This window comes from Emys orbicularis, chromosome 10 (genome assembly GCF_028017835.1).
Source record: "Emys orbicularis isolate rEmyOrb1 chromosome 10, rEmyOrb1.hap1, whole genome shotgun sequence".
Classification (NCBI taxonomy): Eukaryota; Metazoa; Chordata; order Testudines; family Emydidae; genus Emys; species Emys orbicularis.
Window position 1 is genome coordinate 3,718,133 of NC_088692.1, and position 13,413 is coordinate 3,731,545.

General features: G+C 53.0%; 1 protein-coding gene across 1 annotated transcript in view; it reads left to right on the top strand.

The window, feature by feature from the left end:
* PKD1 (polycystin 1, transient receptor potential channel interacting) overlaps positions 1 to 13,413 on the top strand; it is a 131,309-nt gene that overhangs the window by 113,523 nt on the left and 4,373 nt on the right. The window contains exons 34-42 of the mRNA XM_065411612.1: positions 989 to 1,088; positions 2,302 to 2,420; positions 3,807 to 4,009; positions 4,628 to 4,822; positions 7,548 to 7,687; positions 9,449 to 9,576; positions 10,801 to 10,978; positions 11,768 to 11,893; positions 12,286 to 12,460. Coding sequence (XP_065267684.1) covers positions 989 to 1,088; positions 2,302 to 2,420; positions 3,807 to 4,009; positions 4,628 to 4,822; positions 7,548 to 7,687; positions 9,449 to 9,576; positions 10,801 to 10,978; positions 11,768 to 11,893; positions 12,286 to 12,460 — 1,364 coding nt within the window. The remainder of the gene's footprint in view (positions 1 to 988; positions 1,089 to 2,301; positions 2,421 to 3,806; positions 4,010 to 4,627; positions 4,823 to 7,547; positions 7,688 to 9,448; positions 9,577 to 10,800; positions 10,979 to 11,767; positions 11,894 to 12,285; positions 12,461 to 13,413) is intronic.

Here is a 13,413-nt window from a genome sequence, read left to right on the forward strand (position 1 = left end):
CTGGCTGAAGGAGCAAAAGGCCATTTGGTTCAGCCCAAGTGTTCAATGGACCCATTAGACCTTTCTCCTTATATTGGGAGTCCGAATCCAAAAGCGATCAGATCGGGTCAAGGACTCGGGCCTGCAGCAAGTCACTGGCTGCAAATCCTGCTCGGAGCAGGCGGCCCCAGCCCTCAGGGCATGGGAAGGAGGCACTCTGGCCCTCCGACATCACACTGCTCCCGTGTCTGAGCATGACCTGTTCCTAGCCTGGCTTGCACCCCCTACCCTCACCTGTCCTGGGCCACCAGCCAGCTTTCATCCCAGCAGAGGAGGCCACGCTGCACTTTAACTGAAAAAAATCCCCCAGGTCCGGGTTTGCATTTGCCTCGGAGCTCTTTAATACGGGGCCTTTAAAAGCAGAGGAGCTAACGCCCTAGGAGATGGGTGGCAGAGAGCAATCCTGCGCTGGCCCGGGGCAGCGGAGCTGCAGACCTGTTTGCTGTCACCGCCTGGCCCATCGTCAGGGCTATTGCAGCGTGGGCAGGCAGTCGGACTCCGGGCCCAGGGGCTGCTCTTACGCCCAGGGGGCGAGTCCACTGAACCCATGGCATTACCCTGCTGTCAAACCCTGGGAGCAAGGGGAGACTCTCACACCCAGGGTGTCTGAATTCCCCAGGGACCTGCGCATCCTCATCCGTGAGCCCCTGAAGTGACCCTAAAAGAGGGTGCTCCCCAATTCGTGCATCCATCCGGGTGGCCAAGTAGGTTCACACTGGGCGCAGGAGTGATACTGGGGGGCAGGTGGGGAGCCATAGGAGGAGGTTCAAGGTGGCTGTGCAGGAGGGGACCCCTATAGCTTCACCTGTGTGGAAACTGGCCTGAAGCCCTCCCCCATTCCACCGAGAGGTGCTGGGAACAGATCGAGCAGCCCCGTTAACAGGGAGAGGGAGTTGGTTAGCGCTTGGGGGGCTAACTTTCCCGCCCTGCTGTTGTCTGTCCCTCTCAGATGAAGATCTGATACGGCAGATCCTAGCCGATGGAGCTAGCGGCATCTCCCAGGATACGGGGCAGTATGCCAGAGCTGAAACGGACTTGATCTCAGGCCTGTAAGTACACAGGGAGAAAAGAGTGCTTAAACAAGGTGTGGCGAGTGAGCGCTTCCCGCCGGGAATGTGGGAGACAGGGGCGACGGATTCTGCCTAAAAGAGGGTGGGCCACGAGGCTCTGCCCCCTCCTCGGCCCCACCCCTGCCCCCCCTCCTCCCCCCAAGCCCCCTACCCCAGTCAAGCCGGAAGCTGGAGCCGGGCTGGGGAGCCCGGGCCCCTCTACCTGCCCAGTGTGGGAGAGGCCCGAGAGCAGCCCCTGGCCCATGTCCCTGCGCCCTGGGCCCGCCGCCCCCCATGTGGCTCCTACCCCGACCTGGCTCCAGCTTCTGGCATGGCAGGGGCCCCAGAGGGCAAAGAGCCGCAGCCGGGCCATGGTAAGAGCCAGGGGCGGCTACAGGCGAGCACCTTGGTGAAGGAGCCTCCAAAGGCAACAGAAGCGTCTCTGTAGCGGTTTCCTTTGAGCTGCTCAGCGAGTGCCGCTGGTGCAGGTCAGCTCTGCCCGAGAGCAGCTGCTGGGGAGAGGATTTGAACCTCCACATGGCTTTTTCTTTTCCAACACGAGATAAAAGCCCATCTGTCCAGAGCCTATCCTAGCCCAGACACTGCTCTGTGCCTGGCTGACTGCGATCTCCCAGTGTCTGGGTTTATAGCCCAGTTTAAACAGTGCCAGCAAAGACAGGAAAGTAGCAGGGACTCTCTGCCTCGCCATGCCCCTATAAGATATAAAACAGAGTCCATCAGTCTGAACCGTCTGTGCAGGGTCTGCGTTGGGGGCACTGTGGGCAGGCTGCTGGAAGAGCAATTTCCAAAAGTCATCAGCAGAAATCGGAGCAGCCTTGCGCTCCTGCTGTCCCTTCTCTGCAGGCGGTGAATCAAACCAGGTGGCCCAGGGATGCTGCCGTAATCTTGCCTGTGATTGCAGTGCATAACATTAGTGATTCCTATTGAGCAGGCTGGTAGCAGGGAGGACTGGCTCTCTCAAGAAGCACACACCTTTAAAAGAAGAAAAGCTTCTAATCAGCCATAGAGTTGCCTGAGGCTGGTGCTAGATTAAATGTCACATTGCTTGGGCTCAGAATCTTCTCTCTAGGGCCCTCCGAACCAGGCTGCCGCCGGTTTGCTTACCGCAGAGACTGCGTGTCTGATGGAGTGTCTCTTGCACAGCAAACCCGGGTTTAAGCCCCATGCTAATAACGTCGATTTGCCCTGGCAGATCCAGCGTGTTTGGGGAGAAGACAGAGACCATCATGCTGCAGCGGCTGAATGAGAAAGGACAGAACATAGCAGCCCCTCCCAGGGAAGTGAGCAGATCTGCCAAGTCTACATGGACAGGTACTGGGCGGGCAGGGCCTTCTCTGATGTCAGTGCCCAGTGTAAAGGACATGCTCCCTAAAACAAGCTAGGCAAAGAAAGGAGCTCAGATGTTATGGCAATAAGGGATGGATAAGCAGACACAGACAGACAGGCTGCCATGATGTGCGCCCCTTTATGAGCCAGGTTCAGAAGGGGGCATGCTACTTGCATACAATTCTCCAGCTCTCTAGTCCTTACCATGTCAGGATCCATTTCCCTTTGTTGCCTGGGCTCTCGTTAAAATAATCATAAAAACCCCTTCTGGAAAAGCCCTAACTCGGCATTTTGTGCTCAACAACAAAGCCACCACTCCCCACTCCCACAGGGGGGTTGATTGCAGAAGCAGGTTACCGCGGTGATCTAATTAGACCTGAAGGTAGGGGAGGGTCCTGATGTCAGCGCAGGGGAAAGGGAGTTAGAACTCAAATGAATACTCAAACCAGTTAAACAAGAGCGAGGGAGAAGGAAAGGAGACTTCGTGCTGTGACGTATAACATGGGCAAACAAACAGTCCACACCGTCTCCCTACAGGCCAGCCTCTCCCATGGCCAGGAGGCGGACAGCTGAACGGATGGGAGACGGGTCATGGGTGGTGATAGGTTCTTGGCTTCTCCACTTAAGGGTCCTGGTAAGGAGCTAAGAGCAGTGGCTTTCTTAGCATGAGCTGTCCTGCTTTCAGAGACACCCCCCAGGAATTTCTTGCACTACAGCCTCTCTTCTCAGTGCAGAAAAGTGAACACGGAGCCGGGGCTCTTGGGCCTATTAAAATCCATCCATTGGTTTTACCTGAACTACTGTAGTATCTGATTTGTACAGCATAGTCACACGGCTGGAGGAAAGCGTCTCTCTGTCTAAGCAGCCCCTCCTGGACGGGGTGGCTTAGAGGCATAAGCAGCCGGTTAGGAGGAGTCAAGACTCCCGGTGACATGCAGGTTCAAAGCCTCGCAGGGTCACCCTTGTCCTTCCCAGGTAAACAGAACGAGCTCCTTGGATTGGGTCTTTCGGGTGACACCTTAAGCCAAGGCTCTGGCTGGGCATTAAAGATCCCCTGGGCCTTTGGTAAGATTTGGTGAGTGAGGGCCAGTGTCTGGGTCAGAATGGCTGCCCTGCCCCATATCCACACGGTGCAGTTTGCAGACGGGTGGCTACTGCCCTTCGCTTCAGGGATGGATGCATTCCAGCAGCGAGCTATGGATGTGGTCTGTCCAGCATGGTGCGGGAGAGGGGCCGCAGAAAACTGGACGATCCTTCTAAAGAGCACCCAGGTTTCTGAGGGCTCCCCACAATGGCTCGGGTCTCTGGTGGGGCTGGCGGTTGCCGGCAGCACCGTTGTGGGATTTCAGCCCCTTGCTTTGCTCCCTGCAGTTGCAGACCACACATTCAGGAAGCGCCTGCTGCCGCATTGGTGCTCGTACCTAGCTCACGCCGTCAGCCTCCTCCTCTTTGTCACCTCCATTGGGGTCTCCGTGTGGATCGGAGTGGGCTTCACCTCCAGCGTTGCCCTCATGTGGCTCATCTCAGGGATATTCAGCTTCCTGGCGTCCTTCTTAGTCTGGGAACCTCTGAAGGTAAGGAGGGGTGTGGAGAGAGAGAGTGTGTAATTTCTTTTCCAGGTAGCTGAAATTGCTTAATGTCTCATGATCTTCAGTACCCACCAGTTTAGGCTGCACAGGGTCCGGCTGCACAGGGTCCTGCTTCTCTCTCTCTCATTCCCCTGTGTAAGTTACTGCAGATTTTGAAAGGGGATCAGCCCTGATTGAACTGGCACCGAGAAGCCCTCGGCAAGCCGTGAAATGGTTCAATCTCTCTGCCTGTGGCAGGGAAGCATCTGTGGAAATTATAGAGGTGTAAAGCTGGACCCTCCATCGCTGTTGTGTATCAGGCCGTACAGCATCCGGCGTTGGGAAAACGGATGTTCTTCCCCACCCCCAGCACAATTCGATGGGGCAAACGGAGACTAAATCTCAGATGGCAACAGCCAGACAGGCTTTACCTCAGAGAGGAGAAATCTGTTAGCACAGACCCATGGTCGGCTGCCATGGAGATGCATGGATCCAAGTCGAGGCCGGCTCCTCTATTCAAGCTTGAATCCATGTTGGGAAAAGCGAAGATGTTCCCTACATGGCCTTGTGCTGGTGGGGTTGCTATACAGGTGCCTTAAAGCGCATTGATTTCCTGGGTCACAGGTTCTGCTGGAAGCCCTTTATTTCGCACTGGTTGCAAAGCGCCTGCACCCGGAGGAAGACGACACACTGGTGGAGTATCCATTTGTCGAGCACGTTTCAGAGAAGATCAACAAAGTCCGACCTCCTCAGGGATTTGCCCTTTTCCAGGCCAAGGAGGAGGCCAGGAAGGTCAAACTGCTTCACAAGATGCTAAAGGTAAAGTGCCTGGCAAACTACCTGGATATCTTTTTTTGATGAGATGACAAGTTTGGTTGATAAAGGTAATAGTGTTGACGTAATAGACTTTGATTTCTGTAGGGCATTGGACTTGGTACCACACAAGACTTTGATTAAACAAGTAGAACGATATAAAATGACCGTGGCACATATTAACTGAATTAAAAACTGGCTCACTGATGCGTCTCAACATGTAACTGTAAATGGGGAACCATCACCATGCAGGTGCGTTTCCAGTGGGCTCCTGCAGGGGTCGGTTCTTGGCTCTACGCTATCTAACATTTTTATCAGTGACCTGGAAGAAAACCTAAAATCATCCCTGATAAAGTTTGCAAGTGACACAAAAATTGGAGGAGTGGTAAATAATGAAAAGGACAGGTCACTGATACAGAGCAATCTGGATCGCTTGGTAAACAGGGTGCATGCACACAATATGCATTTTAATAGACTAAATGTAACGATCTCAGAACAAAGAATATACTTACAGGGTGGGGGATTCTATCCTGGGAAGTGCAGACTCTAAAAAAGATTGGGGGGTGATGGTGGATAATCAGCTGAAGGTGTCCAAAAGGCCTAATGCAATCGTGGGATGCATAAACAGGGGAATGTCAAGTAGAAATAGAGAGGTCATTTTACCTCTGTATTTGGACTGAGTGCAATCACTGCTGGAATCCTGTGTCCAGTTCTGGTGTCCACAGTTCAAGAAGGATGTTGATAAATTGGAGAGGGGTCAGAGAAGGGCCATAAGAATGATTAAACAAGATTAGAAAACCTGCCTTATTGTGCTAAGCTAAATAGATTGCGCTCCTTGAGTCTAACAAAGAGATGTTTAAGGGGTGACTTGATTACAGTCTAACTACCTAGATGGGGAACAAATATTTAATACTGGGCTTTTCCATCTAGCCGAGAAAGGTCTAGCACAATCCAATGGCTGGAAGTTGAAGCTAGACAAAGACAGGAAATAAGGTATCAAGTTTGAACAAGTGAGGGGAATTAACCGTTGGAACAATGTACCAAGGGTCGTGGTGGATTCTCCATCAGTGACAATTTTGAAATCAAGATTGGATGTTTTTCTAAAAGATCTGCTCTAGGAATGATTGCAGGGGGGCAGTTCTCGGACCTGTGGTATTGAGGAAGTCAGACTAGCCAATCACAATGGTCCTTCCTGACTTTGGAATCCATAAGTACCCTGGAGACTCCTCTCTGCTTTCTACCTTACTGAGACTCTGAGCTTGGGCCCAGGGTGCGGCCTGGCCCCTCCTTGCATCAGAGTCCACCTGCAGTAACGGGCCATGGAACATGGGCTGCTCCAAACACCATCTTTGTGACTGCAAGCCGCACAGCCTAGCAAGTGAGCACCACTGAATGGGAAGCAATAGCACTGCCCTGAAAGGGTTAGGAACCACTAACCTAAAGGACACTCCTGCTACGAACCTTATATCAGGTTAGGAGAACAAAGCAAGGAAACTAACTGTGCCTGCCTGTGCGGCTTATACGAAGGGCTGGGTGAGTCTTTCCAGTCTTTGAGGCCCACCGCACAGGTTTGGTTTAAAAGTGGGAGGAATGGCTAGAGCACGGGACTGGGACTCAGGAGACATGGGTTCTCTTCCTGACTCTGCCACTGGGTTGCTGGGTGACCTTGGGCAAGTCCCTTCCCAGCACCATTCCTCAGTTTCCCCATTTGCACAATGGAGTGATGATCCTGACCACCTTTCTAGAGCGCTTTGAGATCTGTGAATGAAAAGCGTTACGTCTGAGCTACATGGTGGGGTTCCAAATGTAAGGGCATGTCTACACTTACCTCCGGAGCGATCAATCCAGCGGGGGTCAATTTATCGTGTCTAGTGAAGACATGATAAATCGACTGCCGAGTGCTCTCCCGTCGACTCCGGTACCCCACCGGAGCGAGAAGCGTGGGTGGAGTCAATGGGGGAGCGTCAGCCGTCGACCTACCGCAGTGAAAACACTGTGGTGAGTAGATCTAAGTATGTCAACTTCAGCTACGTTATTCACATAGCTGAAGTTGCATAACTTAGATCGATCCCCCCCAGTGTAGACCAGGCCTAAGAAGAATGGAACTATATCCTCCCCGTGAAATCAGTTGGTTTGGAGTCAAAGCATTCCCTTGCAGGGCTAGAGACACAACAGCTCCGGCCTTGGGCACAAGAAAATGGAACAGGCCCAGTGAAATGCAAACAGCCAGCCAGCTGTGAAAAGGAGCTTCCATCGCTTTAAAGATCTTTCCCTGTTAATACTCCCAGCTGGTGCTAGCAACACACCCAGGGTTTAAAAGCTGTGCTGTGTTGAACTGGGCGCTATCCCTTTCAAGAACGGAAACCCCTCTAAATGGGAAGCTGTTACATAAGCAGCGCTGCCCGCATGGAGCGCGCCAGGATGTTGTGCAATCTGTATTGACTTGAACATGGCCGGTTTGAGAAAAAAAATTGTTACGAGGCCATGGTCTGGGTCTGGATTTCATTTAACGGCAGCTCCCATATGGAAAAAAAAAACATACCAGGATGTTGGGGCCTGCTCCTGCTCCCAATGGGGGTCTTGCCATTGACATCCAAGGCGAGCAGGATCTAGCCCATGGGGCGCAGGACAGCTTCGTGTGTTCAGCAGCCCTGCTTCCACTGAGGTAGGCACCGTGCCCTAGGCTGAGAGCAGCCCCCCTTACTGCCTGCCTCTGTTTTCTGCTTGCCAGAGTTTCCTCATCTATATGTTGTTCTTGCTGGTGACCTTGCTCACCAACTACGGCGACGCCTCCCGCAACGGCAGGGCCTTCCTCTTGCAAAGCTCCCTCAAGCAGCAGCTCGGCGGTGAGGAATTCCTCCGCATCAAGAGGTAATTGCAAAGCCCTGTGGGTTGTTCCATCCTCCGGGCCAGGCAGCCTCAGGCTGTGCACTGGGGGGGTTCGCGCTGAAAGTCAGTGAGCAGATGCGTTTCTATACCTGTCACAAATTACACACATGCAAATACCGAATCATCTGTGGTCGCCGCTCCCATTCGAATGGGACAGTCTCGGGTGCGTCCAGTCTCATGGTGTTAGACAGGAGAGACTGTCCCTTCACTAACTGTATTGCTCGGGTTCCTTCTCCCATCATTAGGCACCCAGGGATGCACAAGATCCTCAGTGCTGAGGTTATAATGTACGTGTCTGAGTTGCCAGATGTTAATTTTAGAAATTCACCTTGGGAGGTCAAGGATAGTTTTATGACTGACACCCAGCGCAGGAATTCAGGAGGAGATCTGTATTATAGTTCTGCCTCCATCACACCTTCCCTGGGGGGCACGTCCTTTCATTGCTTGGTGCCTCCATTTCCCTATCTGTAAAATGGGGATAGGGATTCTGTGAGCTTTAATTCATTAATGTTTCTAAAGGACTGAGCTCCACTGTTGGAAGGAGCTATACAAATGGGGGGAAAAAAATCAGTTTATACTTCTCTTTCTGGTATCTGAGCAACGAATTCAGAGTTGCAGCATCAGGACAGATGGAGACGACCTTTAAAAACCACAGCTTTAAAGAAGATTTAGCAATAAAGAGGCTCATGAAAACCAAAAATAATCATCTATTCTATAAATATTAAACCCTATCATTCCTTGGTGCTCGTAGCAAGATGACGATTTCCTGGTGGGGTTTTCAGGATGTTATCATCCTTGTTGTCCAGAAGGGCACCAGAGCGGCTTTCTTGGAATTAGTTCTGTCCTTGTGTCAGCCGTCTTGATTGTTCCACAGACAAATGAGACTTAGCAAAGTTAGAGCCAGAATCCATGTTACATCTGATTCACAATGATAGATACCACTGACGTCAGTACAATTACACTGGTTTACAAGTGGTGTCAAAGGAGAGCAGACTCAGCTCCTAGTTACAGGGAGACCTGGTTCATTTACACTGCACTGGCAGTGGAAAGGGGCCTTGCCATGGGAGCAGATGTCTGGCTACACCCCACTGAAGGCCTCTTTACACCACAAGAATGCTGTGAAGTGGCTTTAATGTAAATGAGAATCAGGCTCAAAAGATTTCTGCGGGACACTTACTTTGTGAGGTTAGAGCGACACGGGGAAAGTGTAATGGGATGAAACTGAACAAAAGGAAAAATGAGATCTAATGGCCAGATTCACTTTGTCTGTGGGTTAGTTTCCCAAAGGAAGTGGTAGAAGCCTCATTTCTTCGCTCATTCGAAGCGAGGCTGGATAAAATCACTCCGGTATAACACTGGAGATCAATTGTGCATTGGCCTGGAACTAGATCAGATGTTCTGATAGGTCTCTCTCAGCCCAATCTTCTGTAAGAATATACTGAAGCAGGGGACTAGTTTTACCTTGTAGGGTTTTTGCATCCCAAATGACTATACTGTGCGATCGCTCAGGGGATAGGATAGCAGTCTGGAGGATAAAGCCTGCCTCTGGCTAAGCTGCTGGGCCACTGAAAAGCAGTGGAGGTCACCTTTCCAAAGCTCAGTCTCTCCCCAGTGGCAGGATGCAAGCTTTCAGACAGAGAACTCCTCAGAACCAGCGCTGGGTGTGGGGCTGGGCTGAGCGGAGACGCTTTGTTCTGCATTGACCGGATGAACTTTCCTCTCTTCTCCTCCCTGCGTGCACAGATCCGATGAGTTTTGGGCGTGGATGTCGCAGGTCTTGTTGCCCTCTCTCTACAATAACCAGTCGGGGCGAGAGAGCTGCAGCACCATGCTGGGAGTGCCACGGCTGCGTCAGCTCCGCCTGCAGGAAGGTGGGTGACTGCCGGCGTCCCTGGGGACACCGTTGTGTGTTTGGGAGCAGTGGCGCCTCCCCGAAGAGATTCAGATCAATTAGACAGGGAGGGACAAAGCTGAGAGCCAGCTCTAGTTTTCTAGCCCCACAGTAGCCAGCTTGCACAGCGCTGTTCTCTGCAGACGTTTGGCCAACGAGGCTGCAGGTTTGTTCCTGGTTATCCTTACGCCCAAGAACACATGCCAGGTACGGTACAAAAGCCAAAGACCCGGGCCCTGCCCGATTTCAGACAGGACGCAACAAGCCAGGGTGGTCGGCCATCAGGATGGGGCAAGCCGAGAGGGAGCAAAGTCTGAGCCACGTGACTCACGTTCTCCGGTGCTCAGCCCAGTAGCTCAGTTATGGATTTTGCATTTATAAATAAATGATGTGGACTTGCTCCTTCTCTAGGTCTGGCCGGGGAAGGGGGAACTGGAGGGGAGGGTTTAACTGAAGCAGGAGGAGGGAGAAGCTGTAGAGGAATAGCTTTCTGAACTGGGATGTTCATATGGCCATGTAACGGGTTTCCCTACTCACTGGTGGCTGAGTCTGGGGAACAGCTCTCATCTGGAACAGTGCCCGCTCCCATCACTCGCTCACCCCGTGGCCTGTCTAGCTCTCCAGAATGGAGGGTGCTCTCTCTTCGTGACTCAGCCCTCCAGCCAAGTCACTAGGTAGTTTTCCCCTTCCGGGGTCACTAAGTCCCACTGGACAATCCACCCGGCAGTCTTCTGTAATTCCCGGTCTGTGCCACTTCCCCAGTGGCTGGTAGGGGAGCCCGGGCCTGCCCAGTACTCTGGGGTCCAGCACAGGGACCCGCTATCCAGCAACGACGGTCTGCTTATTTCCAAACCCCATTGCTATTGCCCTCTGCTCCTTCTTACTTCCCTTCTCTTTCTCGGTGTTCTGGCCTGCCCCTGGGGTCCGACTCAAGCTCCCAACTGCCAGGGAGTGGCTGCAGCCTCCTTCCCCAGCAACCCCTTCCGGTCTCAGCTTCCTAGCTTTGTACCGGCCCAAACTACAGCTGAGCTTCACCTTCCATTAGCGCTTGTCTATCCAGCCTAGTCCTCCCCCAGATGCAGTCCACTAGGTTAATTACCCCTTCCAAGGTACCCGAACCCCTTCAGATAGGTGCAAACACCCCAGCACAGGCAGTCTCATGTCTCGTCACTGCCAAGATAACATGATGCTGGCCTCTTTTCAGCAGAATGCCTGGATACCATTCATGATTTCCTTAACGGGACGGATGCATCTGCTGCTGCTGCGAAGAAATGCACGTACGAGTCTAACGGCTTTAATACTGGCGATTATGCTGTTGGCTGGAAGAGGGTATCTGTAAATTTGACACAGCCGTGGTCCTACTCACCGCCTGACCTAGCAGGGTACGAAGCGGCGCGTTCCACATGTACATTTCCTGTTCTGGCTGCAAAATCCAGTCACAGTATTGGGTTCTTACAGCCACTCCGTTTCCAGCTGTCATGTCAATTCAGCCAACTGCTGCCCCCGAGAGCCAACCGAATGAACAATACGGAAGGCCCAGTGCTGTTCTGACCACCTGCCAGCTGGTTTTGTTCCTTAGCAGTTTGATTGGCATGAATCATGGAGCCCCATTTGTAATTTTCTGGCGCGCACACTGCATGGAAGATAGAGTGGAGCTCTGTGTGGGTAAGCGAGTGCCACCGTGAGGTACTTTGCCAATGCAGAGGAGGCACGCGCCAGGGGTACCGATATTTCAAAACGGCTGTTTAAGAGCAGGAGTGAGTTACAGAGCAATTTAAAACCTCAGCAAGGAAAGTTTTGCATATTGGGGGTAGCTTCCTGTTACTGCTGGTTAGAGGGGCTCAGGAAACAGGTATAAAAGCTGCTCATTTAGCTTCGGTTCTAGCCTTTGGTTGGCTCTGGATCATTTCTGGGAGGTGTGTTTCAAGATGGGTTTGGAGGGGGGTGGGCTAGGGCCTGTTTTGGGCCGTTTAAGTTGTTACGGTTTTTGTTTGTAATTTCTCACATGCCCTAGATGCATTAAATAAGACACTTACCGTAAGTCAGTTCAAATCCTCCGTTTGCCACGAAAGTAAAACAATGCAACTCCTCCTGGCTTTGCCTGAGTTATGACGCCAGGTCAGCAACTCCCCACCCCCAAAATGCAACCAGTGGCTCCTCTTCTTTTGCAGAGTTTGGTACTGGGGCTATGTCTCTATGTATGACAGTGGAGGTTACATCCAGGAGCTGGGACCCACGCTGGAGGAGAGCAGAGCGCAAGTGGACTATCTTCAGCAAAACAACTGGATCAACAACATGTAAGCAGCTGGCAAGGCAGCAGAGGGGGGAGCCTGGAGTTTGGCTGTAACCTGGGAACGGTACCGAGCCCTAATCTGTATTTTTCAGTGCAGGTAGTTGAGGTGCTGCCTGCCAAGCCTAGAAGTGTTTTTTTCGGGGGGGATTATTCAGCCAGAGGACCTCCCTTTATCTTCCCTCATTGCGGGTGCGCGGTCAGGCTGTGTCCATCCAATCAAGGCAGGCAAAATGCGTTCCCCTCTGCGGTTCCTTGGTGGGCTTCAGATCCACTCACGGTGCACACCCGGCCTCTCCTGCCCCAGACAGGCCCTGAGCTGCTCTGGCAGCCCTTGCCCCTATAAAATGGTGCCACCTGACATGACGGACACCGTCGCCCGCGTCTCTGTCCCCACAGGAGCAGAGCGGTCTTTGTGGAGCTGACGCAGTACAACCCCAGCGTGGACCTGCACGCCGCCGTCACCCTGCGACTGGAGTTCCCCATGGCGGGGCGAGGAGTGGCCGCTATCGCAGTGGGGCCCTTCCCCCTGCTGCGTCTCAGTGGGGGAGTCACGCTGCAGCTTGTCATGATGGTCAGTTCAGCAGCCTTGCTCCTCTCAGTCAGGCCTGTGGAGAGAAAATTGGGGCTCCCATCACTTTCGTTAGGCCCGCCCCCATTTCACCCCAGTTACAGGCTTTTGCGGGGGCCCTGCGCTCAGGGTCCTGGTACAATTATCCCTCCTTGGCAGCCCTGCTCTCAGTCGCAGCCTTAGCACAGTGGATGGACGTCACTGGGATCGGGCTGTCGGAGAGTTACGCAGCCCTGTTCTGCTTGCTGCTATGACCGTTTCCCAACTCGCTCGACAGTTGTGCTGTGGAAGGGCTGTCGGGGACCCCCTTTTTAGGTTGTGCTGTTGGCTCAGGAGAATAGTTGCCTCTTTCTCCCATGGCTCAGAGTCACCTGGCTGATGGTTTCCCACCCCCATTGCTGGGCCCAAAGCCCGCACGCCCCCGTCACCACTTCTAGTACAAGGGATACAGTCACTGAATACCTCCCTTTTGGAGGAGTGTTCTTTGGGTCGGAGAGGGAAAAATCCCCCCTCAGGCAGAATCCAAACACGTTTCACCCTCTCCTCTCATGGGCGACTGCTAACAGATGAGGCCTATGTACCGATGAGGGGCACTTTGGGGCTGTGGCATGGGCAGGGCCCTCTGACAGACAAAACCCCAACTTCCCAGGAGCCTCCAGCTGGGCAGGGTTTGCCTTGGGGGATTGGGGGAGAGTCATGGAGCCTTGTGCTTTGATCTACCCAAGGCTGGGCAGGCCCTGAGGGTCTAACAGGAACTGCTGCTCGAAGGCGAGGCCTGGTCCTAAGTTAGCTCTCTGGGCTGGGAGCGCTGTGGTGACAGTACACTTGGCCCCTCAGGAGCCAGAGAAAGGGAGAGCCCTGTCTCACACTCCAGTGCTCACCTATCACCAGCAAGTCAAGGGAGTTACACCAGGGACAGATTTGGCCCCATATTCCAGTGGCAGGGTTGCAGCCAT